The sequence below is a fragment of the Pristis pectinata genome, chromosome 6 (assembly GCF_009764475.1).
Source record: "Pristis pectinata isolate sPriPec2 chromosome 6, sPriPec2.1.pri, whole genome shotgun sequence".
NCBI classification, from domain to species: Eukaryota; Metazoa; Chordata; class Chondrichthyes; order Rhinopristiformes; family Pristidae; genus Pristis; species Pristis pectinata.
In genome coordinates, this window is record NC_067410.1 from 96978733 (window position 1) to 97003870 (window position 25138).

Consider the following 25138-nt stretch of genomic DNA (forward strand, 5'->3'; position numbering starts at 1 on the left):
CTTATCGAGTTATGCAGCTCAGAAACAGGCCCTTCAACCCACCTTGTCCATACCAACCATCAAGACCCATCTATCCAATGCCATTTTCCAGCATTTGGCCCTTCTATGCTCACTCTATATTCTTCTTAAATATTGAAAGTCTCTGCTTCCACAACCCTTCAGACCATGCATTCCAGATTCCAACACCCTCTTGATGAAACGACTCTTCCATGGGTCCCCTCTAAACCTTCTACCCCTTACCTTGCATGGAATGACCCCCAACGCATCCAGCCCCGACCTCCCAACCCTTCTGCTCAAGAAATTTGGTCACCAGCTCCTGACCACTATCCCCTCCCACCAACTCCCAAACACTACCCCAGTCCAGAGCAGATCAACACCCGATCACACCATTCCCCCTCCCACCTCATACCCATCCTGACCCCCAGTCACCCGTCTCCCAAGGTCTGACACGAACCCACTCCACTCCAAATCATCCATTGTCCTTCATGAACCCTCCTCCCCCAGCCAACTATCTCCACATCTCGCCCACCATTCTTAAGGTCTGAGGCCCCAATACCCCCCCCCCCCCCCGCCTCCAATCACACCACCTTCCCCTGCACCTCAGCCCACGATCACAACTGCTGAGGCAATTTTCTCTGGTCAGCAACCACCCTCTCTTTCCTGCCCCTCTCGTCATCACAGATGGCATGTACCTTGATGCTTTTGCTCTGAGAACCTGATTGACCCAAAAAACACAGGATCTACCAGGTATTTACAGCAGATAACACATTTTGAATGAAAATATGCAAAGTCTTTTGGATTAAGTCTCAAGCACTGCCCAATATTATGATGATGGGTCCACAATCTAAATAGTTATGGGCTCATTGCATTAATCTGTATGCCATTATAAGAGGATTGTTTAGTAACTAGAAGTTCAATGGCTACAGTGAAAGACCTGAATTTTTACAATGACTTATTCGGTTCACAGGTGTCCTTTAGGAAAGAAAATTGCCATCCTTGTCAGGTCCAACCTTTAGATCCACCAAAGTGATTGACGTAACTGTGTGCTGGGAGCATGGGAGGTAATTAGGGATGGGCAATTAATGCTGGCCTTTCCAGTTTCATCCAATTCCCATGAATAAATGAAAACATGCTGCACAGCCTCACCAGCATGAAGCCACAGCACTTACCACCCAACTAGAAAGTGAGTCACAAAGAAGCAGGAACCATGAAGGGCTATGGGCGAGAGAAAGTGCAGGAAGCTTTGACATCTCCTCAGGTTTTCTCTGAAGAACTTGTCAAAGTACAACCTCATCAGCCATGACACAAATGCTCCTCTCACTGACAGTCGCACACCTTACGAACCACCTGTCACTGGGCATCATAGCACAACTGCTTGGCCAAAATAAAAGTCAACGTAACATAAGGTTTCACTCTAAGTTTTGAATGAAATTCTGCCATGTTCCATTCAAGAATCAAGTTATTCACCTTGTGCAATCCATTAGCGTCCATGTGTTTTCAGATATATTAGTGTTCCTATGCAGTGCTACCCCAGTGGATTCAGCTTGGCTGGTACAAGTTTGCTGACTTTGGGGAAAAGAAACAAGAATCAACCTTGAAGCAAAATCTGGAGCAGATCTTGACTGAGGAAACTCAGATGTGATCCACACCATCTTGTCATGGCAGCAGCAATCCACCCTGGCTGGCTGAGGGGCAATGACTATCATAAAAACTCCCTGCCATTCAGTGAGAGAATGACAGAGTAAAAGTCCATGGATTCATCACCACTCCACTATGACAGAAGTTCAATGGAATTAGTAATCCATTGGAGAAATTGCAGAAACTCACTGGGAGCCCTGTAATAAAAAGCCATGAAGACCTCCTTCTGAGTTTACGCTGCAGCATTGAGTGTTGGCTAACCATACCTTTCTGTAATAGAAGTTGCAACCATGGCCATTATTCCACAAGTGTGTGAGTGAATTGTTCATCACTTCAGTGCTGAGAAAACGGGCTCCAAGTCCTGTGCCCAGTTGATGCTGGATTCTTGCATAGCCCTTCACAAATTTCTGTTTGACTTTCCCACGTTTCAAACACTTCATTGTGAAAGGCTACTAGCCCTCTTCTATTGCCAGCTCCATTCCATTCCTCTTATGAATACTTTACTTCAAAATTCATGCTTGTGTTGTCATCCAGCAAGCTGGATTCTGCATTATCATTTAGCCCCATCTTGGCAAAAGGCCCCACATGGCTAATGTCTCATCTCTGGCAGATCCCACCTCTGCTTCATTATCTAAATTATATCCAGGGTGAATATCTGAGCTGATGTCTGCAAGTGTGAAGTCAAGACATGATTTGTCTTCATTCATTCCTCTCATATTCCTCTTCCTGCACCCTCTGGCAAGTTGAAGTTGCTGGGTGCCTGAATGAAAAGGGGGCAAGGCTATTAATGGTGAAAGGAGTGGGACACCAATAAGAAGAACATGCTCACAGCATCTGCATCTTGTAAATTGGAAGACAGTGTTGGATTGCTTCATTCGAGGGTGTCACCCACTCCTGGCCACAGCCTTGGCACCCAGTCACCCAGTCCTGACAAGAACCATCTATTTCAGGGGATTTAGGACACCTGGTTGGTTGCTCTTGGGTCCAGTTTCCTTGCGAGAGACTGAAATGTACATCCATGAGTAAAATGCACAGATTCTGGGTGAAATAGCTGTCTTGATTAAACAAGTGGGCAATGTGTGTAGGCTGAGAGACACACAGTACTGCTCATTGAGTAAAGGTATGTTAGATTGTATAAATGATAGGTGTGAGTCCAGTTTGTTGGTAGGTGAGGATGATACTTTTGGCATTAATTAAGACCTGTGCTGCAGTTGATGGAATACGGCATTTGACACTGCTAACCTAGACCACTGAATTTCCCACAGTATGCATAAAGTTCCTTGGGGCTTGACTCTTACCATTATCCTCCACAGCTCTCCACTCCTGCTAACTTCTGAACAAATGTCTGAAGAGCCCCTTGGTCTACTGTGGATACAAGACCTCTCCTACTCTTCTTCTCCTTCACCAAGGCCTCCAGAGCAGGATCCAGAAAAGTGTGGAGCCAACCATCTCCCATCTCATGCCACTCTTTGCAATGTTCCAGTTTTTCACATGAAACACTTCCCAGCATCTGCTCCAAACACAATACATCTTCCCTGTCTGATGTATGTGCTCATTGCATGTGGGCTTTAACTTACACATCTGTTCATTATATCCCCACACCAGTACTTTACTGGCATAGGTGATGAAAGGTGCCATCTAAAAGGAAGTTCTTCTCCTCTTTTGATACTGCATTGGTATTGGTATTGGTTTATTACTGTCACTTGTACTGAGGTACAGTGAAAAACTTATCTCGCATACCGATCGTACAGGTCAATTCATTACACAGTGCAGTTACATTGGGCTAGTGCATTGATGTAGTACAGGTAAAAACAATAACAGCACAGAGTAAAGTGTCACAGCTACAAAGAAAGTGCAGTGCAATAAGGTGCAAGGTCACAACAAGGTAGATCGTGAGGTCAGAGTCCATCTCATCGTAAAAGGAACCGTTCAATAGTCTTATCACAGTGGGGTAGAAGCTGTCCTTAAGTCTGGTGGTACGTGCCCTCAGGCTCCTGTATCTTCTACCTGATGGAAAAGAAGAGAAGAGAGAATGACCTGGGTGGGTGGTGTGTTTGATTATGCTGGCTGCTTCACCAAGACAGCGAAAGGTAAAGACAGAGTCCAAGGAGGGGAGGCTGGTGTCCGTGATGCACTGGGCTGTGTCCACAACTCTTTGCAGCTTCTTGCGGTCATGGGCAGAGCAGTTGCTGTACCAAGCCGTGATGCATCCAGATAGGATGCTTCCTATGGTGCATCGACAAAAGTTGGTGAGTGTCAAAGGGGACAAATCGAATTTCTTCAGCCTCCTGAGGAAGTAGAGGCACTGGTGAGCTTTCTTAGCCCTGGCATCCATGTGATTTGACCAGGACAGGCTGTTGGTGATGTTCACTCCCAGAAGCTTGAAGCACTTAACCCTCTCGACCTCAGCACCATTGATGTAGACAGGTGCATGTACACTGCTCCCTTTCCTGAAGACAATGACAAGCTCTTTTGTTTTGTTGACATTGAGGGAAAGGTTGTTGTCATGACACCATTCCACTAAGCTCTCTATCTCCTTCCTGTACTCCGACTCATCACTGTTTGAGATACGGCCTACAACGGTGGTATCATCTGCAAACTTGTAGATGGAGTTAGAGCAGAATCTGGCTACACAGTTGTGAGTGTATAGGGAGTAGAGTAGATGGCTGAGGACGCAGCCTTGAGGGGCACCTGTGTTGAGAATAATCGTGTTGGAGGTATTGCTGCCTATCCTCACTGATTGCGGTCTGTTCATTAGAAAGTCAAGGATCCAGTTACAGAAGGAGGTGTTGAGTCTTAGGTCTCGGAGTTTGGTGACAAGTTTGCTTGGGATTATTGTGTTGAAGGCGGAGCTGTAGTCAATAAACAACAGTCTAACATAGGTGTCTTTACTGTCCAGATGCTCCAGAGCTGAGTGTAGAGCCAGGGAGATGGCATCCACTGTAGACCTGTTTCGGCGATAGGCAAATTGCAGTGGGTCGAGATTGTCTGGGAGGCTGGAGTTGATGCGTGCCATGACCAGCCTCTCAATGCACTTCACGATGGTGGATGTCAGAGCCACTGGTCGGTAGTCATTGAGGCATGTTACCTTGCTTTTCTTCAGTACCGGGATGATAGTGGTCTTCTTAAAGCAGATGGGAACCTGAGATTGAAGCAGGGAGAGGTTAAATATGTCTGCAAGCTTCTGCCAGCTGATCAGCACAAAATCTGAGCACACGGCCTGGGACACCATCTGGGCCAGATGCTTTCCTTGTGTTCACTCTCCGGAAGACTGATCTTACGTCCTCAACAGTGACCACGGGTTCAGTTGCATTGGAGGCTGTCAGGGTGGATGGTGACAATCCACTTCCTTTCTGTTCAAAACGCGCATAGAATGCGTTGAGCTCATCAGGAAGGAATGCGCTGTTGTTAACTATGCAGCCTGTCTTCATCTTGTAGCCTGTTATGGCATGTAAGCCCTGCCATAACTGACGGCTGGTCTAGGACTCTATTTTGAGTCGGTATTGCCTCTTGGCATCCCTGATAGCTTTCCGAAAGTCATATTTCGATTTCTTGTACAGATCAGGATCACCAGATTTGTGTGCAGCAGTCCTTGACTTCAGTAGGGAGTGGATCTCCCAGTTCATCCATGGTTTCCTGTTTGGGAACAACCATATTGTCCTCTTTGGTACATAGTCCTCCACACACTTGCTGATAAAGTCTGTGATGGTGGTGGCATACTCATCTAGGCTGCCAGCTGAGTCTTTGAACATGGACCAGTCCATTGTCTCAAACCAGTCACGTAGGAGCTCATCTGCTTCCTCAGACCAACACTGCACGACTCTCTGTACCGGTTCCTCCCATTTCAGTTTCTGTTTGTATGCAGGGAGAAGGAGCACAGCCTGGTGGCCTGATTTCCCAAAGTGAGGACGAGGGGTGTCTCGGAAGGCATCTTTTATGGTTGTATAGCAGTGGTCAAGGGTGTTAGCGCCCCTGGTGGAGCAGGAGATGTGCTGGTCGTATTTTGGTAACACCCTCTTGAGGGTGGCCTGATTGTTCTGGAGCCCTCCAGAAATGGAATTGGAATTAGTTTATTATTGTCACTTAAACCAAGGTACAGTGAAAAACTTGTCTTGCATACCGTTCAGACAGATCAATTCATTACATAGTGCATTGAGGTAGTACTAGGTAAAACAATGCAGAACACAGAGTAAAGTGTCACAGCTACAGAGAAAGTGCAGTGCAGGTAGACAATAAGGTGCAAGGTCGCAACAAGGTAGATTGTGAGGTTAAGAATCCATTTTATCGTACTAGGGAATCATTCAATAGTCTTATAACAGTGGGATAGAAGCTGTCCTTTAGCCTGGTGGTACGTGCTTTCAGGCTTTTGTATCTTCTGCCTGAGGGGAGAGAGGAGAAGAGAGAATGTCCCAGGTGGGTGGGGTCTTTGATTATGCTGGCTGCTTTACCGAGACAACAAGAAGTGTAGACAGAGTCTGTGGAGGGGAGGCTGGTTTCCATGATGTGCTGAGCTGTGTCCTCAACTCTTTGCAGTTTCTTGCAGTCCCTAGCCATGATGCATCCAGATAGGATACTTTCTATGGTGCATCGATAGAATGCGGTGAGTGTCAAGGGGGACATGCCAAATTTCTTTAGCCTCGTGAGGAAGTAGAGGCACTGGTGAACTTTCTTAGCAGTGGTGTCTCCGTTGTTGGACCAGGACAGGCTATTGGTAATTTTCACTCCTAGGAACTTGAATCTCTCAACCCTCTCGACCTCAGCATCATTGATTCAAACAGGAGCATGTGTATGGCCCCCCTTCCTGAAGTCAATGAGCAGCTTTTTTGTTTTGTTTGGTTGTTGTCATGAAATGAAAGCAGTTTCTCCTGCTCAACACTGTTGTAATCCTTTGTAATGTTTAAAGACCTCTTATTTTCTGTAGCACAAAGATGAATGTCACCAGCCTTTGTGAAAATCCAAGGTTCCACTGTTCAAAGAGAGTCAGACTATTGTTGCTTGGTAAATGTTCAAATCACAAAATGAGACCAGCTCACAATACCTTGATGTAACCCACATATAAACATCATCACCCTCAGTCTCCACTATACAAACACTTCTACCATTGAGCTCACAGAAAGGTCATGCCTTGTTTTCTTAACATGACAGCTAACACAACATCTCACATGTGAAAAAGAATAATTGGTGTGGGGAATATAATGGATGGTTGTATAAGTTAAAGCCTGCATGCAATGCTTAAAATGAGCACATGATCATGGTGTCTAGATTTTTCAGGGTTATTGAATCTGATCACTTTTTAATTTTGAATGATGCATGCCTTTTCCTGGCTTCCTAAAACCATAACCTGATTGTTTGCAGATGCATGTGGTCCTATGTTAAACTTGATCTCTCATCAAAGAATTGCAGCCCCCATTACCAAAAGACTATCATGACATCTCGACACTAAGGACTTTGCCCCCATATGTCATTTGCCTTTGATCTTGATTTCAATAATTGGTTAAATGCTTCCAGATTTCACGCAAGGTGTCAAGATTTTGATTTTATTTTATTCTCTTCATTTCCTTGAAGTATTTTGAATTCTAACCATTTATACAAAGTTTGTACATGATTGTTCTCTTGGCCCCAGCTTGAAATGGTGTTTTGCTGTGTGCCACAAGAACAAGCTAACAACATCAATATGTTATCTCATTCTGAATTGCAGCATCTGCTTTCCTGTTACTTTGTGGATACCAGCTATTGGTTTTGTGTGTATTAATCAGTTCTGATTTGCAAGGTTGTTGAAAATGATGGCATTGTCTGAAATTGCTTGCTCCACAATGCCATGTTATGTAAGGACAGAATTCAGATACTTAATCACATTACAAGTAATTGCTTCAGTGATAACTTCTTAATGTTAACACTGGGAATGGCTTACTATCCACACTGGCCATTCACCAACACATTAAACCCACTCTTACCTTGAGCAGGTCCTTCGCAGCCATTTCTTCAAGGAAACAATGCTGACTTGATTGGAATGTAGAGCCTTCCAAATAAAAAACTCCAAAGAAGTGCTTTGACCGCTGGTAAAAGCTATGCATCCAGGCTGAACTGACTGTCCAAGCTGTCAAACATTTGAAAATTTGCGATTAGATCTGCTGTTTGCGAACATTCAAAGACTAATTAAGCATGTAATTAAAAGAAATCAAAGATTAAGAATATTTAATAAAGGACATGAAAACTATGAAATACATTTAAATTAACATGATCAATTCAAAAAATGTAAATTAATTACTTTCCTTTCTCCTTGTTTCTTTCCCTATTGGAATGAACAGAGACACTGAACTAGGCCCAGTCTCAGGTTCAACAAACAAACTGCTGGAGGAACTCAGTAGGTTGAGCAGCATCTGTGGGAAGAAAAGAATAATCGATATTTCTGGTCGAAAACCTGCATCAGGGTTTAAAAACAAATTATGATCCTGCTCAACCCACTGAGTTCTTCCAGCAGATTGTTTGTGGCTTCAAATTCTAGCATCTGCATTGGTATTGGTGTTGGTATTGGTTTATTATTGTCACTTGTACAGTGAAAAACTTGTCTTGCATACCGATCGTACAGGACAATTCATTGCACAGTGCAGTTACATTGAGTTAGTACAGAGTGCATTGACATAGTACAGGTAAAAACAATAACAGTACAGAGTAAAGTGTCGCAGCTACAGAGAAAGTGCAGTGCAATAAGGTGCAAGGTTACAACAAGGTAGATTGTAAGTTCATAGTCCATCTCATTGTATAAGGGAGCCGTTCAATAGTCTTATCACTGTGGGGTAGAAGCTGTCCTTAGGCTCCTGTATCTTCTACCTGATGGAAGAGGAGAGAAGAGAGAATGTCCCGGGTGGGTGGGATCTTTGATTATGCTGGCTGCTTCAGTCTCTTGTGTCTCTGGTCTCAGGTTCAGGGGTATTATTTCCCTGTATAATTGGTGTGAAACTACCAGATGTTTGCACTCTATCCCTGACTCCAAAAGGATCCAATGCCAGAAGAGTTTATGCATTTATGAGGAGAAGCACAAACTCCCTCACAATTACAGTGGAAAATGATAACAGCAACACATAGAACAATGCCAGCATTTTGTACTAACATGGGTTTCAGTAGTAATTCATCCAAGGTCACTTAGCTATAAGATTTCAGCTGTGAAATTTAAGGTTTGTTGGAGGTTTAGAGCAGCGATCCAGATTTCCAACATATCAGATTGTCAGTGGTTCTGCCTTTCAAGTTATTTTGAAGACTGAGTAAAGCAATTCAAAGAAGAGTTTAGAGATCCTCTGGCATCCTGGTCAAAAAATCTCTCCCAAACCAACACTTTCGATACCAACAGGGGGTGGCACAATTGTAGAGCTAGTAGGGTGGCTGCCTCACAGCTCCAATGACCTGGGTTCAATCCTGATCTCTGGCGCTGTCTGTGTGGAGTTTGCACATTCACCCTGTGACTGCATGGATTACCTCCAGGTGCTCCAGTCTTTTCCCCCAGCTCAAAGATATGCAGATTGATAGGTTAGTTGGCCACCATAGGTTACTTCTGGTGTGTAGGTGAGTGGTAGAATCTGGGAAGAATTGATGGGAATGTGGGGAGAATACAATGGGATTAATCCAGGATTAATGTAAATGGGTCCTTTATGGTTAGCACAGGAAAAGTGCCTGTTTCCATGCTGTATGACTTTATGGCAACTTAATTGGTCACATTAATGGAACTTACTGAATGCAGATTGGTTGCTATGTTTTCCCATATAGTGGGATTGACAAAAATCACTGATTGCTTTGTGATATCCTGAGGATGAGGTAAAGTGCTTTTTAACTGCAAATTTCTCTTTGTTACTTAGCCACTCAAGAGTGTCCAGTTTTAAATGTTCTATCTACCCTCCAACTGAACTGAGGAAAACAAATCAACTGCCCCCATGATCACTGTAAAGCATATAGTAAGGAGAAGCCATCAGATCAGCAAGTTAAAGCACAACATTCAGCTTTGCAGTCTCCCTGCAGTTAATATCCTATAGTCAAGTTATGACTTTAAAAATTGAATATTTTTCAGTGTAAATTTCTGATGCTTAGCTTGCATTCAGATTTTTTACTGATATCATTATAATTCAAGATAACTGAGTGAAGCATAAATGCCCTGGAGAAGGAATACATTGGGCCATTAAGCTGAGTTTATCTAAAACTTATTGATCTCAGTGTGTGGAATGATGTTTTAATGCTTAATAAAAGGTTAATTTCTTCTAAACTGTCCTTGCAAGATGGGCATAGTCATGATATTCATCCTTATATGTGCTGACATCCGAAATGGGAAAATCACATTGTCAGCTACAAAGTTTAGTTATAATCTAAATGGGTTGAGGTGATGGGCTCCCTTTCCTGAAGGATGCTCGTGAACTGGTTGGGTTATTCAGTGAAATCTGGAAGCTTTCAAATTAAACCAACAACAGAACTGATGTTCACACCAGACTTAGCCAACAAATTCATAAAACTTTAAACCCGGTTCCTTAAATTGATGTTTTAACAAGTTTTCAAGCTCTAGGCATGTTTTAATTTACATTTTTTGTTAATGGAAATGCAGATATGAGTTGTTTTTTTTTGTGTGCCATTGTGAAGGAGAGGCTAGCATTCCCACCCTGAACTTGTGGCAGTGAACAGGAGCAGCTTGAACAAGTGTTGAATATGTCCTGAACGTGCTTTTCCAGCTGCTTGTCAGTTGTTTGCTGATGTGGTCACAAATGCCACACGCAGGCAGAGAAACTAAATGGTCTGTGTGAGAGATTCAGAAGATGCGTCCAGCATGCAGTCTGATGGAGCGGAATGTGTAGAAAGGGTTCCAGCAGCAAGCTACAAGCTTTTGCATTTTCTGTTACAATTTACACTTGGACTAGAGGATGTGTCATTAAATAGGAGACTCGCTAATCCTGTCTGGCAAGATTTCTTCATCTTTGTCACTAAAGGAAAACAGTTTGTTTCACAATCTGTTGGGATTAATCTGATTATGCTACTGTCTTTACTTTTCTGTGGCCTGAGGTAATGCACAATGAGAACTTTTCTCCGAATGCAGAGATGGGGTTCACCGTAAGAAATGTAGGAACTAGGGGTGGTTACGTTCAGGTATAAATAGCCATTGTTGATGAAAAAAGTTTCAGCAATTTTGTTTTGTGGGGAATGAAGATTAAGAAAATCCCAGCTCCCAACAAACTTTCTTTGCTTCACATCCTCCTAACGTCATTTGGGTAGATGTAGACAGTACTGATTTAATGCAGACATGAGTTTCTAACCTTATATTCAACTCTTAGCATACATTTACCAATAGATCTTTGACTACTTTCATTGTTGTTTCATTCCTTCCATCACTGACACCCATATCCATCCCACTGCTCTACTGACAATTCTATTCAAGGCAACTTCAGCAGTCTCTTTTGTCCCTATGCTTCCTTTGTCTAATTATCTGACTTCACAAATGGACCCTCGTGTTCTTCATCACAGAATTTCCAACTCCTCCAAGGCTCTCCTGTCCTGTGCCCCGGTGTACTTGCCCTTCAAACTTATTGACAGTGACACATCTTCTGTAATGTACCAAATGCAAATCCTTGTCCTTATTTCCAAGACCCTTTACCCTCTCCAGCCTTCTCCTGTGATATGTCCCAACCCAGATTTTGTTCGCCCCCTGTTATGTGGACACACACCCTACTCCCAACATTCAACACTTGGCAAGTTTATGACTATTTCAGCCATACCCTCTGGAAGTCCCTGTTAAAACTCTTGCATTATTTTCTTTCCTCCTCATTGTTAAGAGTTTCTTCAAAAGCTTCCCTTTTGACTGTTTCTTCAGTTAACTCTCCTAAATATTTTGCTACCTCGTCCACATCTCTTCTACGGAAGGCTTTTTTTTAAACATGTTGGTTTTTTCTAATGCACTCTGAATATTCAAGTTTTTTGTAAACAAACAATGGTTTCACAAACTCTTCTTGCATTGTCAGTTTGGAGCTAATCCCTATACTTATAAACATGAAGTCACAAACTTTCAGCCCTCTCCCGTTCTGAATTGACAACCTTATCAAGATCAACAAAAGCTGCAGAACATAGTTGTGGTTTATATACCGAGGATTATCCACCTTAAAGTATAAATGAACATTTAGACTATTGTGTACTTAAGTAACCTTTGGGTTATAATTAGTGAGATCATTTTCTATCAGGCTGTGGGAAAGTTATTGTGTGCAGAAAGCTGTCCAGACAACTGAGCATTGAATAAGCAGTAGTGATCTGTTAGGTGTGTAGGTTCCACTGGATCACATCAAAACAAAATGAGAGGTGACTTGATAGAGGTGTACAAGATGATAAGAGGCATAGATCAAGTGGACAGTCAGAGACTTTTTCCCAGGGTGAAAAATGGCTAACAGGAGGGGGCATAACTTTAAGGTGATTGGAGGAAGGTATAAGGGGGATGTCAGAGGTAAGTTTTTTATACAGAGAGTGGTGGGTGCATGGAACACACTGCCAGCAGAGGTTGTGGGGACAAATACATTAGGGACATTTAAGAGACTCTTAGATAGCCACATGAATGATAGAAAAATTGGGGGCTATGTGGGAGGGAAGAGTTAGATAGATATTAGAGCAGGATAAAATGTCAGCACAACATCGTGGGCCGAAGGGCCTGTGCTGTGCAGTAATGTTCTATGTTCTATGTAAATGTAATAGTAGGAGATAAATCTGCAGAGTAAAACAATCTAATATGCCCTCTGACTGAAGTAGGTGTTTATAAGACTTGTTCTCCATTTTTAAGTTAAACATGGTGCATTACTGGGGAAGAAACGTACTGAGGAAAGGAGGAGAATACTTTCTAATAATCCTGATTTTCACCAAAACTTTTCCTCAGCACAGTTGTCAATCATTATTTGGTCCTTCTCCAACTCTACACTTTTAAATGGCTTTTAGATGATGAACCACCTCATCCCTTGGTGTAAGAGTCACATTAATACATTATTCCTGTCTCTTACTTTTCTGTTCTGCACATTCCCCTTCTACATGATTGTACTCGTCTATCAGTTTCTACAAAACTGCTGGTCTAAACTGAAACTAAATCTAATCTCCAAAAATTCCTTGATTGAAGAACATGCTGTTTTCTTCATATATTCTCACAGTAGCCAACAGAGGGAGCTTTTGCATTCTAATTCACTGATTTCAAGTGATACAGGTCCTCCAGCAACATAGAATCGTAGGACTGTTACAGCACAAAAGGAAGCTGTTCTATGCTGGCTCCTGGTACACCAATTTTAATTAAAGTCATCATATTCATAGACATAAATGTTATGTTCAATACATTTAAAAGTCAAGGAGATTCCATTTGAACAACATTCTTCCATTTCACTACCCACTATATATGACACAAGTAACAATGCAATGAAAAACATTCGAGATTTCAGTCAAAAATATTTGAATGGGATTTTTTTGCAAAGAGAACTCAGGATAATTCTAGGTTTTGTCCTACATTAGTAATGTCTACTGGTACCTACTAAGGAACATCCAAGTTACAATAGCAGAAGTACAATGGATATAGGAAATTTAAAATAAAAAAAATATCTTCTGTGCAACAACTACGGGGAAAGAAGCAGAGTTAATGTATCAGGCTGATGACCTTTCATCTGTTCTGATCTTCCTCTCCTTCACATGTTCATCCATCAAAAGCATAGATCTTAACATCGACGGGCACAATTTTGTCACCTCTGCCTATCACCTCCCAGCCTCTGTCACTATTTCCACTCTTCGCTGCTCCATCTGCCTTCCCCCCCCCCTCACCTGGATTCCTCTTTTGCTTGCTAGCTCCTGCCCCACCCCTTCCCTTCATCTCTAAACTAGCCTCTCCCCTCAGTGCAGGTGAAGGGTCTTGACCCGAAACATCAACTGTCCATTTCCTTCCACAGATACTGCTTGACCTGCTGAGTTCCTCTTGTATCTTGCTTGTTGCTACATTACAAAGCTCACAAGTTGAATTTAGAAGACTAGGTAGGTTCTATCTCTGTGTGCATTTGTAACATTGCCTCATTACACCACGCGTGCTCTTGAATGGCTGATTAACTCCCCAGATGTTGTCTAACCTGCTGAATTTCTCCAGCATTTTATGTTTTTAATTTCATATCAGAATTAGTCTTTACCAGCTATCTTTGGCCACCCACCTGCTCATCCCTATGAGATAGCACCAATTTCAGCAATGGATCTGCATTAGCTGTTCCTTCAAGATCACTACTTCCATTCTTCGATGACAGGCTCTGGTTCAAATTAATTATTTTATGTTCATCTCTGCTCTTCAGTGCGACATCATCTCTGTAGGGTCAGACTTGATTCCATCTTAACCAGCTCAACCATTTATTTCCGTTTTTTGAATGACAGATCACTATGCACTTCCTGCATATCCCCAGTTTATCTGATGGTGACTTTGCGTTCAAGAATCCTTCTGGGGTGTGCTCAAGTTTAATGACACAGTTTACTGAATTTCAATTACATCTAATTGTGCATTCATGTCCCTCAATAAAAAAGATGTATACTTCATCTACTTGGAAGCTTAAGATGTTTTAAGTGCAGAAATTCTAGTCATTGATGGATACTATTATAAACATATAGCCCAGTTGTAAAATATATCTTAATTGTTAGAGTCAATGTAGCGACCATGATAAGTATAGAAGAGTTCTTGCTATCACTTTATAGAAGTTACTATATCCCAGGAAATATTTAATTGACTGTAAAGACATTTTTAAGTGGCCTGAACTTGTGTAAGGTGCTACATAAATACATGTCTTGTCTTCTCTAGTCCGTGAATTGATAAATGTTTGAGAACAAATTGCATATAAAAGCATTTAGTGCATTTTTGAAGTGAGAGTACCCATTACTTGTGGAAGGTCAATTCATCAGGACACTGAACTGGGCACTTCCAGGCTCAGTTCACCTAAGCGTGGATCATTCCAGCATCATTTGTGAGCATAATTATGCCATCAATGTTTGCAAATCTCATCTCAGCCAACAGATATTGGAGCAATGATGGCAACTTATGACAATTTTTCTTAACCCCCATTAAAACAAGGAGGAAACCTTGCAGCAAGTCACCAATAAAATGTGAATTAAAGAGTCCCCATTAGAGCATCAATGGTTTTGGCCACATGTTCTATGACAATTATCTTCCTGTGCTCCATTTCTGACCACAGGCAATGATCAGTGCACTTCCATATTACATATTTCAGTGCAAGATGACATGATCAGTGGCCCTTGATGACCCAATGCCTCACAGTGACTTGGGCCACTCATAGCACAGGGGCCCATTGGACTGGACCATCACATGGAGGATGTGGGTGTCCATACACATTGCATAGCACACACAGCCCCACTTCTCCTCTTCCACCATCCCTCCCTCTCACTTCCACTGCAAGTACCATGCATCTGTTCTGCATCTGCCGTGGAGAAGGGATCTGACTGGTCTACATGGCATTAATGAGGCAACCGCAACTTCTGCAGGCTTCAGAAAATGCATTTGAACAAATGAATAAGTGTGAAATCCACCCTAACCACCTAGCTGCTGGGATTTCCACCACTTCTCTAAGTTTTTTGTGGGTTCCTCGATTGGGTGCTCACACTACCCATTGTGCCCAAATAGTATACCAAAAGAGAGTGGATTTCAATTTTTAGGCACTTAGGTGTTCAAACCTTGCTCATAATCTTTTCCTCACTCAACTACAAACAGTTGCTAATGCTACTTATTTTCTGATAGGTTCATTAATATGTACATGATCAATGTTCAGTTGAACCTTGGCCAGAATAGTGACAGGGAGCTGATTAAATAATGAGTACAGTCATATTTGTAATACTGTAGAAACTGGAACCAGGGAAGACTTTGGTTGGCATTGTAACCAGGATTTTGACTCCTTCTCCGTTCATGACACTCAGGGAGTCTGTTGTGGCCTTTACATTGGAACATAATTACTGACTTACACAGATCAAGGTTGTTCTCGGAATAAAGCTGTTTATTGTGTGTATAGTGTTAGCTGATTTGGTTGATGAGATCAGTAGACTTTTTATAATTGCCTGTCTAGCTAGTATTTACGTCATTCTTGACAATGAACCACAAAGCATACAAAGTTTTACAAATGTTAAATTGGCACTAATTTACTGACAGGATTGGAGTATCCTTTTTTTTAAAGGCAGGCCACATTCTTGGCCCAGCTGCCCAACAGTTAATTGTTAATGAATAGTATTTTCTACCAAATAACATCTGTTTTCACATTAGTGAGCGCGAGGAATATTTTGAGTGCATGTTGTAATCTGTGACATCATCCCTTTGCTTAGAGTAGGAAAGAGAAGTGTACCTCAGCTGGTCAGCAAAGGATGTGCTAATTTTTTTTCCCAACACAAAGAAGTCAATGATTTACTAGTCATTGATTTTAATACCCGTTCTCCAATAAGAAGAAATCAATGTTCTCTTTATTACCACTAGGTGCCAGTAAATGTTCTTATAATCATATCCTTTGGAATGGCAAGTGTTGCATTCTACGAACTTTGGATATGATATTTACCAAATTAGAGCCCAAGCATTTTGCCTTCTATCTTAACTGCACAGTACCTATTTCTAGGCAAATAAACAAATTCTACTTTGATTTTACAAAAATACTTCAATCTGACAGATTCATTGCTGGTTGTCAAAGAGAGAAAAGCATAAATCCAGCAGATAATAAGGCTGGTCTCGTCAATTATTACAAAAAAATATTGTTTGCCCGTCATTGCATTTTTCTTTTCAATTTTATTCAGCTGCTTATCTTTATTATAGACAGTAAAGGAGATAACAATGGATCTTAAATATATACGCAAAACTGTGGAAAGATTAGAAATGCGTTATTAATGCAACATATTGTTCATTTTGTTGTAATGATAGGTACAATGCACTCTACACAGGATGCTTATTGTTAAAATTCTTATAATCTATAACAAAAATAAATTCTATTTATATACTATCTTTAATGCAACAAGATACCCCAGCATCCTTCTAGGAATGCTGCTAAGTACAAACTTTGACACCAACATACAAAAGATGATATTAGGACAGATAATTCAAAGCTTGGTCAAAGACGTAAGTTTTAAGGAGCATTCTAAAGGAAGAGTGATTTAGATGTGGTGAGGTTTACGGAGAGAATTTCAGAACTTGGGCCATCTCTGTTAAAGGCAAATTAAAACTTGCAGCCATTAAATTCAGGCGTGATTAAGAGAATGGAATTGGGAGAATGCAGATATCGTGGGAGGTTATATGATTGGAAGAGATGACAGAATGGGGAGGGCTGATGGTTATGGATTGATAGAAGAATGAATATGAACATTTTAAAACTGAAGACTTAACCAGGAGCTAATGTAGGTCAGCAAGTACAGCAGTAATGGGTGAAAGGGACATGAGTTAGCAAAGCACAGACTACATAGGAACAGGACATTGCATATAAGATGTGGGGGTAAGATAAAGCCAGGAGACTAAAATATCTTTGGTATATTAAACCACAATTAAACCTTGTGATTATTTCCCTGAGAGAAGATTCCACTTCTTACAATGTAAAAGAGAGAGTGAGAATAGTTTCTATATTCTCACTTTTTTCCCCCGGAGTGTTCCAGATTCACTTGCAAACATAAACTTCTAATGCAGACACGACAGATAAAATAATAACTATGAAGCTTCTGGAGTCTGACTCTATGGACATAGTTTTCAGGCAGCCCCTCTCTAAAATAGTCATGTCACAACATTCACTGTGACTTTCCAAAAGCACTTTGCAGTCATCGACCATTAAAAGTTATTTAAAAGTTACTTTTTATACCCTCTTGCATTCTGTGCACTCCTCTTCAGATTCATATTGTCAGGAGAGAAGAATGATGATATTAAAAAAATGTGTATTTTCTTTAAACAAGTTCATTAACTTTTAGTTAGTTGGTGAATTGTATTTTGTCATTTGATCTAAGTTATAAAATCACTCATGTTTTCCTGGCAAAGTCAAATATGTGATTACTTAAGCAAATTGTCTCACCATTAACTTTCAGACACCTTTCTCCCACCAGCTTGTCTGTGGTGCCTGCAGAGCTAACCCAGAGCAGCAAGACATGGGAACTGAGAATCTATAGTTTTTTATTATTTGTTACCACCCTCATATACAAAACAATCCATCACGTTTGAAGTCGCAGGTATTTTAGTGAGCAAGTGTTTGGAATCTTGTGTGACAATGTGATCTCTGCTCAGTGATTTTCAACATGTTTTGTGGTCATTTCTACAGCCAGCTTTCAGCAGGGAGAATTTGGGCTCATTTACTCTGGCCTTTGATCTTTGACCTTTGCTGAGCAATCATAGGGCAGACTGAAAGATGAAAGATGAAATATGTTAGGGCAGTGAAAAGTCTGTCCATCTTTTCTCTTGATATGCTGTTCCACTGTCATTTACTGTGAAACATTGTTGTGCTTTTTTTGGGTACTTGATGTAAACATAGTTCATTGAGTCAGGGTCTGTGTACATCCTTCCACTTCTGTCTCTCTGGTTTTGTTCCGAAGTGTACTCCATAGGGAAATCTCCATAACAGCTGCTTTCTGTCATCTACAAGTGTGCTCTGTAAACAGAGCACAAACACTTTTGTGGAAAAAAACAAGTATGTGATTAAGCTGTTTATAATATTGCTGCATAAAATATGTTCATATTTACAGTATGCCTATGTGGTCATTGTAGACATGCAAGTTACAAGCTCGTAAACAATAGATACAGTCTAAAAGTAAATGTTACATTTACTCAGATGCTTCAGCTCTTTATAAGAGTATTTGACCTAAGTTATTGGGAACAATTTCACAAAGATGAAGGAACTTAAATAAACGTTACCACCCAGAATTAGTAGGCATTGTCTAAAGACTAAAGAATTAGAGGAGCAAGTGGAGTCAGGGGTGGCACTCAGTCAGAGAAAGGAAGGAGTGAGCCAGCTGGAATAAGATGTTGCCAGTACAATTGGGAATGGCATTGAGAAAGGAAAATAAAGGATGAGGTTGATAGGTTAATGATTGATACAGTGGGATAGTACATAGAACTGCTGCCTCACATCTCCAGCTCAATTTTGACCTCTGCAGCCTCATAATTATTGTTTTGTCTTTGTGGAGTTTTTACAGTCTTCAAGTGATCTTATAGGTTTTCCCTGAGTGCCCCAGTTTCTGCCCTCATCCCAAAAACACGCCAGTTGGTAGGTTAATGTTTATTGTCAGTAGGTTCTAGGGGAATCAGTGTGGAGACAATGATATGATAAGATAAGATAAGATAAGATAAGATAAGATAAGATAAGATAAGATAAGATAAGATCAGATAAGATCAGATCAGATCAGATCTTTGTTAGTCACATGTACATCGAAACACACAGTGAAATGCATTTTTTGCATAGAGTGTTGTGGGGGCAGCCTGCAAATGTCGCCACGCTTCCGGCGCCTACATAGCATGCCCACAACTTCCTAAACCATATGTCTTTGGAATGTGGGAGGAAACCGGAGCACCCGGAGGAAATCCACGCAGACATGGGGAGAACATACAAACTCCGTACAGACAGCGGCCAGAATTGAACTCGGGTCGCTGGCACTGTAATAGCGTTACGCTAACCACTACACTACCATGCCTGCCCTACACTACCATGCCTCTGAGCATATCAGAGAGAATGAGCCACAAGGAAATAAGTGGGGGAATGGATTGATACGGTTGATCTGAGAACCAGCATTGACTCGATGGGCCAAATGACCTCCTTCTATGTTGTGAAATATATATGTGAATGGGAAGCTAAGAATGAGGGCAAAAAGTATTGAGGAGACAAGATACAGGTAAATTTCCTGTCCAGGGAAATATCAGAAGGACGTTAAGTATTAATTATCATCCCTGAGGAACATGAAATGAAGCAATCTGGAAAATCAAAGTTTTAGCAATCTAAAATCAAGAACTAACTTACCATTGTACATTGACTACATTTTGTTAAATCTCAAAGGCCAAAGAGAAGAAAACATCAACTTTTTTCATTCCTTTAAAGTGAACTAGGATAGTAATTGATGTGAGCATGTTCCTCATTTACAGGTGACAATTCATTGGGAAAGCTACTAAGTTATTTTTTAAACAGGCAGCTTAAACAAAACATTACTTTAGTAAAATAGACAACATCAACAAGAGAGATACAAAACTGTGGCCTTTACTAGAGATTTTGGGGTAGAGTTTTCGTCTGCCACCCAGGCATAAAGCTGGTTTTGAAGATTGACCACCCATGATGGATCCCATTTGAGATGAGTAGGCGGGTTCTAAAACAGATGAGTGATGTGCTCCACACATTTACCACCCAGGCAGAACAGAAAATGTCCCACCTTCAAAACAGTGCTTGGCAATGTTCCTCGTCTAGAATTATTGATATTGTTTTATTGTGGTCAGTATTACATCTGCTTTGCACTAGTTTCGTCCTCTTCACACAGTAGAGTTCTGGAAGCTACATGCGTCTCGGCCATAAATTGACCTGTTGCATCCTCTGGCACTGAGCTCCTGCACCTGTCATGAACTGGATGCATTGGAGCTTAGTAGCACAAAGTACATATAAGGTAGACACTGCGAGGATCAGCAGAGAGGGTTCGATCACTTCCCCTCCTGATGTGCGTGAACTTTGCTCTGAGGAATTAGAGTGTAAATACTTCTCCCCATCCCCACCAGTTTTAGTGCTTCTTTGATACCTAGTCACTCTGCCACCATGTTGCTAGCTATATAAATCCACACACCTTCTGTCTCCTGGCCTGTTTCCCTAAAGTTATTTCATAATGTACTGCATGTTTGGGACCTCTCTGGACATCCCTCTATATTTGCAGGTCTTTGGAGCAACTGCAAGAGGATCAGAAGATGACCAGGTACGAATGCACTTCAATGCTCGGTTGCCAGTGTGTATAGGGCTAGCCAGTTGTGTCTCAATGTGTCTAAAGCCTCCATCATCTGGGGTTGGGGGTGGAGGGGGGCTGTGGGTTTCTTTAGGAGCCCACACTACAAAAATGTGGACAATCCATTCCGACTGCAGGCACGGTTCTTGTCAGCAGCTGCGGGGATAACATCTGACTTGAACTTTTGCACCACTAAGTGCTTCCAGACAAGAACAGGAGATAGCTGCCAAAAGCTCCAAGCTGGGGATACATTTGTCTTGACCTTCTACATGTGAAGTAGAACTAGTTTGACATACATTCAGCATGACAGTCTGCGTGCATCCAGCACAAGCATTTATGATAAGCTTCTGTGTGCATGCTCGAAACCTGCTTATTATATTGGATATGTTCTGTGGCCTCATACTTGCATTTAGCATGTGCTTGTCATAACGTGCTGTATGTATTAAGCTCTTATTTCATTCCTCCATTTGTGTGCTCTCCTTTCACTTAAAAACCAAGGTCTATATCACTTTGTCCACAATTCAATGAAATGGTAATAAAACAGTAGATCAGGTCAGTGGCAAAATGCTGACATTTTTCTCACAACAATTTGCAGTCAGAAGGAAAGAGATCTAAATTACTAAATTAATTATTTAATATATCAGCAATTAGAAACTTTTGCCAGGGTTTGGCATCCTGGTATTTATTTGCTAGGTATTTTGCCCGCTTGATTAAAGAGGAATGCCAAATGGTTGTGAGAACTGCTTTAAAGGGTGACTTAATGATTAGAGGTAAAGAGTCAAGGTCAATTTACTTAATACCAACCGCCTTTGCTTCATTGTAACTAGCTGATGAATAAATAATAATGGAGCCCCTCATGAAAAACTATCAAAAAGGGATTAAAAGGACATCCCTGAATCAAACGGCTGGATTTATGCTTTTGTTTCTGCCTGTCTTTTTCCCTTCTCTTTTATCCAGGCATTGTATCAACAGTGGTTCTATGGAGACAACACAATACTTGAAATGATTGAGAAGAAACGCAGTTTGTGTAAAGAGATCAAGTCACGCCAGAAGCCAGATAAAGGTCTTTGTAAACAAGACAGCATGCCCATCCTGCCAAGCTGGAAGAAAAACAGTGCAACAACAAAGAATCTGAAACTGACGGCATCACCCTGTACAAAACCACAGACTGTTCTCTGGGACACAGCAATCTGACAAAGTCCTCTGTGAAGCATGCTTCCCCCAAGGTTTTGACCTCTAACCATTACAGGCACCCTCCAAGAGTAATTTCCTAGATGACTGTTGTTCGACCTTTGATGCCCACATCGGTTTGCCCACCTGGACCCTTCAGTTCTGTCGGCTCAAACGATTCAGTTGCCTTGAGGAGACCATGGTTCACTGTGACTGGAGCCAACATGTCACATGACAGAGGCTGAACCAATTACCATGCCGATCAACCGTGGCAGCGACCCAGGTTCAAGCTGCCTTATAGAAGCACTGTTGTGAAATAATATTTAAAAGTAATATTGCTATAACAATAAATAATTAAACAGCTGTGCTGTTATGTGAATGGATTTTAATATAATTAATTTTATTGTCAGCTTTTAAGAAATTGCAATCAATCAGAGGCAGGCATGAGAGGAGGTGGTTGGTAGAGGGAGCTTGATTCTTGACCACCAAAGGGGAATCTCTCCTCTGTGCACTGTGTGTAACAAAACCATAAGCCTGTTCTTTAACAAGAGATTTGCAATGGTGTTGCATGGTGAGCACATATGGGATATTCTCTGCCTGTTCTAAATATTTTGTTCTATGAGCACTTTTTTATCCTGTTTCAAAGACAAAGGGAAGATGAGTCCCAATGGTCATTCAGTCTGCAGGAGAATGCAGACATCCACCTCTTTAGTTACTGATAAATTTCAGCGGGATGCCATCCTGCTCTGCAGAGCTCTCTTAACGGGAGTACCAGTTGCTTTCCTATGCAAACACCAGTAGAGTTTGGTATGTTTTGCCATTGCCTACTACACAGCCCTGCTCCTCTCTCTGGTCTGCACTAATTGATAATACATTTTTAAAAAGGAAAACTTATCAAATGCTCAAAGCACTAGGGTAAAAATCTTTTAACACTGAACCACTGGGTTTAGGTTTGATTTTTGTATACGACTCAACAATGGGACCTAGGAGAGATTTTCCTTTTCTGTACCACCAGTAGATCATCTGGGATGTTGGGAAATCAGATGGGTCAGAATGCACACCTTATAATGGGGCTCATCTGATTTAACCATTTAAATCAAGGAAATTCAGACTGATTCCTTCCCAGGTGTTTTTTTTTCCCCAGCTGATTATACAACTTTTGTTGGGCCTGGGCACATTAGCACAGTTGGTGTGAACTCAGGAAAATCTCCCCTACCTTGATCAGAATCTGTGCAATGTAATCTCAGTAGAGGCTGTTTGTTCAAAACCTGTTGAAAAGTAAACAGGAGGAGTTGAAGGCTTTCAAATATTTTTTACTGATGTGTATTGACCTATGATATATCTATATATAAATATATATATATATATATATATATAATTATGATGTTATTGTCCCGTATTCACTTTTCTTGAATTTTAATAGTATAATTGAATATAGTGTGAACTTTATAGTATTTTTGTGTAAAGCACACTGTGAATAAAAAGAGAAAAAAAGCACAGTCAAGGCACACCTAAAGATTATCACAGTCAGTGCATGCATCTCAACAGAGATCATAATTTTACAACAATGCCATAGTGCATAAATCATGTATCAATCATAGTCCATGCACTCAACAAAATCCATAAAGCTGGCACCAGTCAAGATACATACATTCAACAATAGTCAAACTACACAGTGTCAAATCATACTATATAGATTCATCACCTATTATTCCATGTATACTCATCATCATTCATAGTGCCTTTATCCAAAATTGATTATAGTCTACACAGCCAATAATGATCTTGGTGCATAAATCTAGTATTGTTCATAGTTTATACAGCCAGCAACTATCAGAGAAAGGCCCAACACAAATAATAGAATATGACCCTAGCACTGACCACAATCACAATGTAAGCCCCAATATCAATCAGTGATCACAGACACACCCCCTTCAATCATTGGCAATATTTGCATCCCAACATCATCAGTCAAATACACATATTCCTGTATTGATCATAATTAGTGCACATATATAAGTAATGAGCAGTTAGTGTGCGCACCCTACCTGTGTATATTCCAGTATCTTGATATGAGTTGTTCTACGTATCCTAACCTTGGTCAAAATAAGTTCACACACTCCGATTCTGATAGAGCCGCTACACACAATCCCAATTTAATGAGTATATGTATCCTCACTTCGATCAGATTCATCTCATAAATCCTAAAATCCATCAGAGCCAGGATAACCACACTAGGATCACAGCCAGGACAAACCTAAACATTATTCCAGGTACTTAATGCATTCCAAAAATGGATTACATTCAAATTTTAGTCTTCTGTACATTTATCCCAACATCAATTATCTTTGAGTCATGCACTTCAATATCCATCACAGCTAGAACAAATATGCCAGGTGGATTACAAATGGTGGGTTACAATCAGTGCATGCACCTCCTTTCTGTGGCCACAGCGAAACCCATATATCAATCAAGCTTTCACTCATATTCAAAGCTAAAGTACAGTGTTGAGTAACTCACTTACTCTGCATACATGCATACAAGGCATATATAATAACACACAATCAACATAGTTACAATACACACGGATGCATGCACTCTTATGCATGCACACATCTGCACATACACACACATACAAACACACACACACACACACACATGCACACATTGTCTTCTTGTCATTTTAAATACCATTGTATCAGTTTTTATTTTTAGTCAAAATAGTCATTTTAAGCAACTTCAATGAAAACAGTGTTTGAAACAAAATACCTATTCTAATAATTTGATCATTTGTATATTTGCAATTTCTTGGATAAAAATTGCAGAGAATCCTCCAGTGGCCTACGAATTATTCAATGTACAGATGTGGACTGAAATGAGTTTCAGTGGTGCAAGATGTTCATTCCAGCTCAACTGTTTACAAATAAACCTTACAACGTTGAATGTCCTTTCCAATCCTCAGTGATTTTCATCACAATGTTAATAACAGATATCAGATTGAAAAAATGTGGACAGGCCAAGGATTCTTGTGAACTTATAGAATGAATGGATGTGTGTGCATTGACTTACTGCCCCCTCATAATAAACATAGAAATTTGATATTAAATATTTGTCATATTCCTAATGCTCTTTCTTTTCAATATTTATTGGTGAGTAAAATTTGGTGGATTAAGCTAGTGATCTGTTTAGGTGGAGCAGCAAAGTTAGAGTTCCAGCATTTTGACCTCTACTATAATTGAGTCTGCACACAAGTTCTCAAGCCCAAGATGCACTGTGTACAAGGGTTCTGCTGCTAAAATAGCACGTAGAAGAATGCATGGGAACACTATCAATGGCAGTTTGCCACTTTCTCCTACAAGATAGAGGCATGTGTGTGTTCAGTGTGTTA

At 40.9% G+C, this 25138-nt stretch overlaps 1 protein-coding gene and 1 long non-coding RNA gene across 4 annotated transcripts in view; one reads left to right on the forward strand and one right to left on the reverse strand.

The window, feature by feature from the left end:
- Positions 1-24831, forward strand: part of nyap2a (neuronal tyrosine-phosphorylated phosphoinositide-3-kinase adaptor 2a) — a 126491-nt gene extending 101660 nt beyond the window's left edge. Inside the window, exons 7-9 of one of the 3 annotated variants that reach the window (XM_052018772.1) lie at positions 13569-13650; positions 20515-20553; positions 21538-21671. In XM_052018772.1, the coding sequence (XP_051874732.1) occupies positions 13569-13650; positions 20515-20549 (117 nt within the window). In that variant the 3' untranslated portion in view covers positions 20550-20553; positions 21538-21671. Of the gene's footprint in view, positions 1-13568; positions 13651-20514; positions 20554-21537 lie in introns of all 3 variants that reach the window. The other 2 variants (XM_052018770.1, XM_052018771.1) reach the window with 2 other exon arrangements.
- The window catches only part of LOC127571980 (uncharacterized), a 230350-nt gene that overhangs the window by 137855 nt on the left and 67357 nt on the right, over positions 1-25138 (reverse strand). The window contains exon 2 of the long non-coding RNA XR_007956541.1: positions 7593-7735. This is a non-coding gene — a long non-coding RNA (uncharacterized LOC127571980). The remainder of the gene's footprint in view (positions 1-7592; positions 7736-25138) is intronic.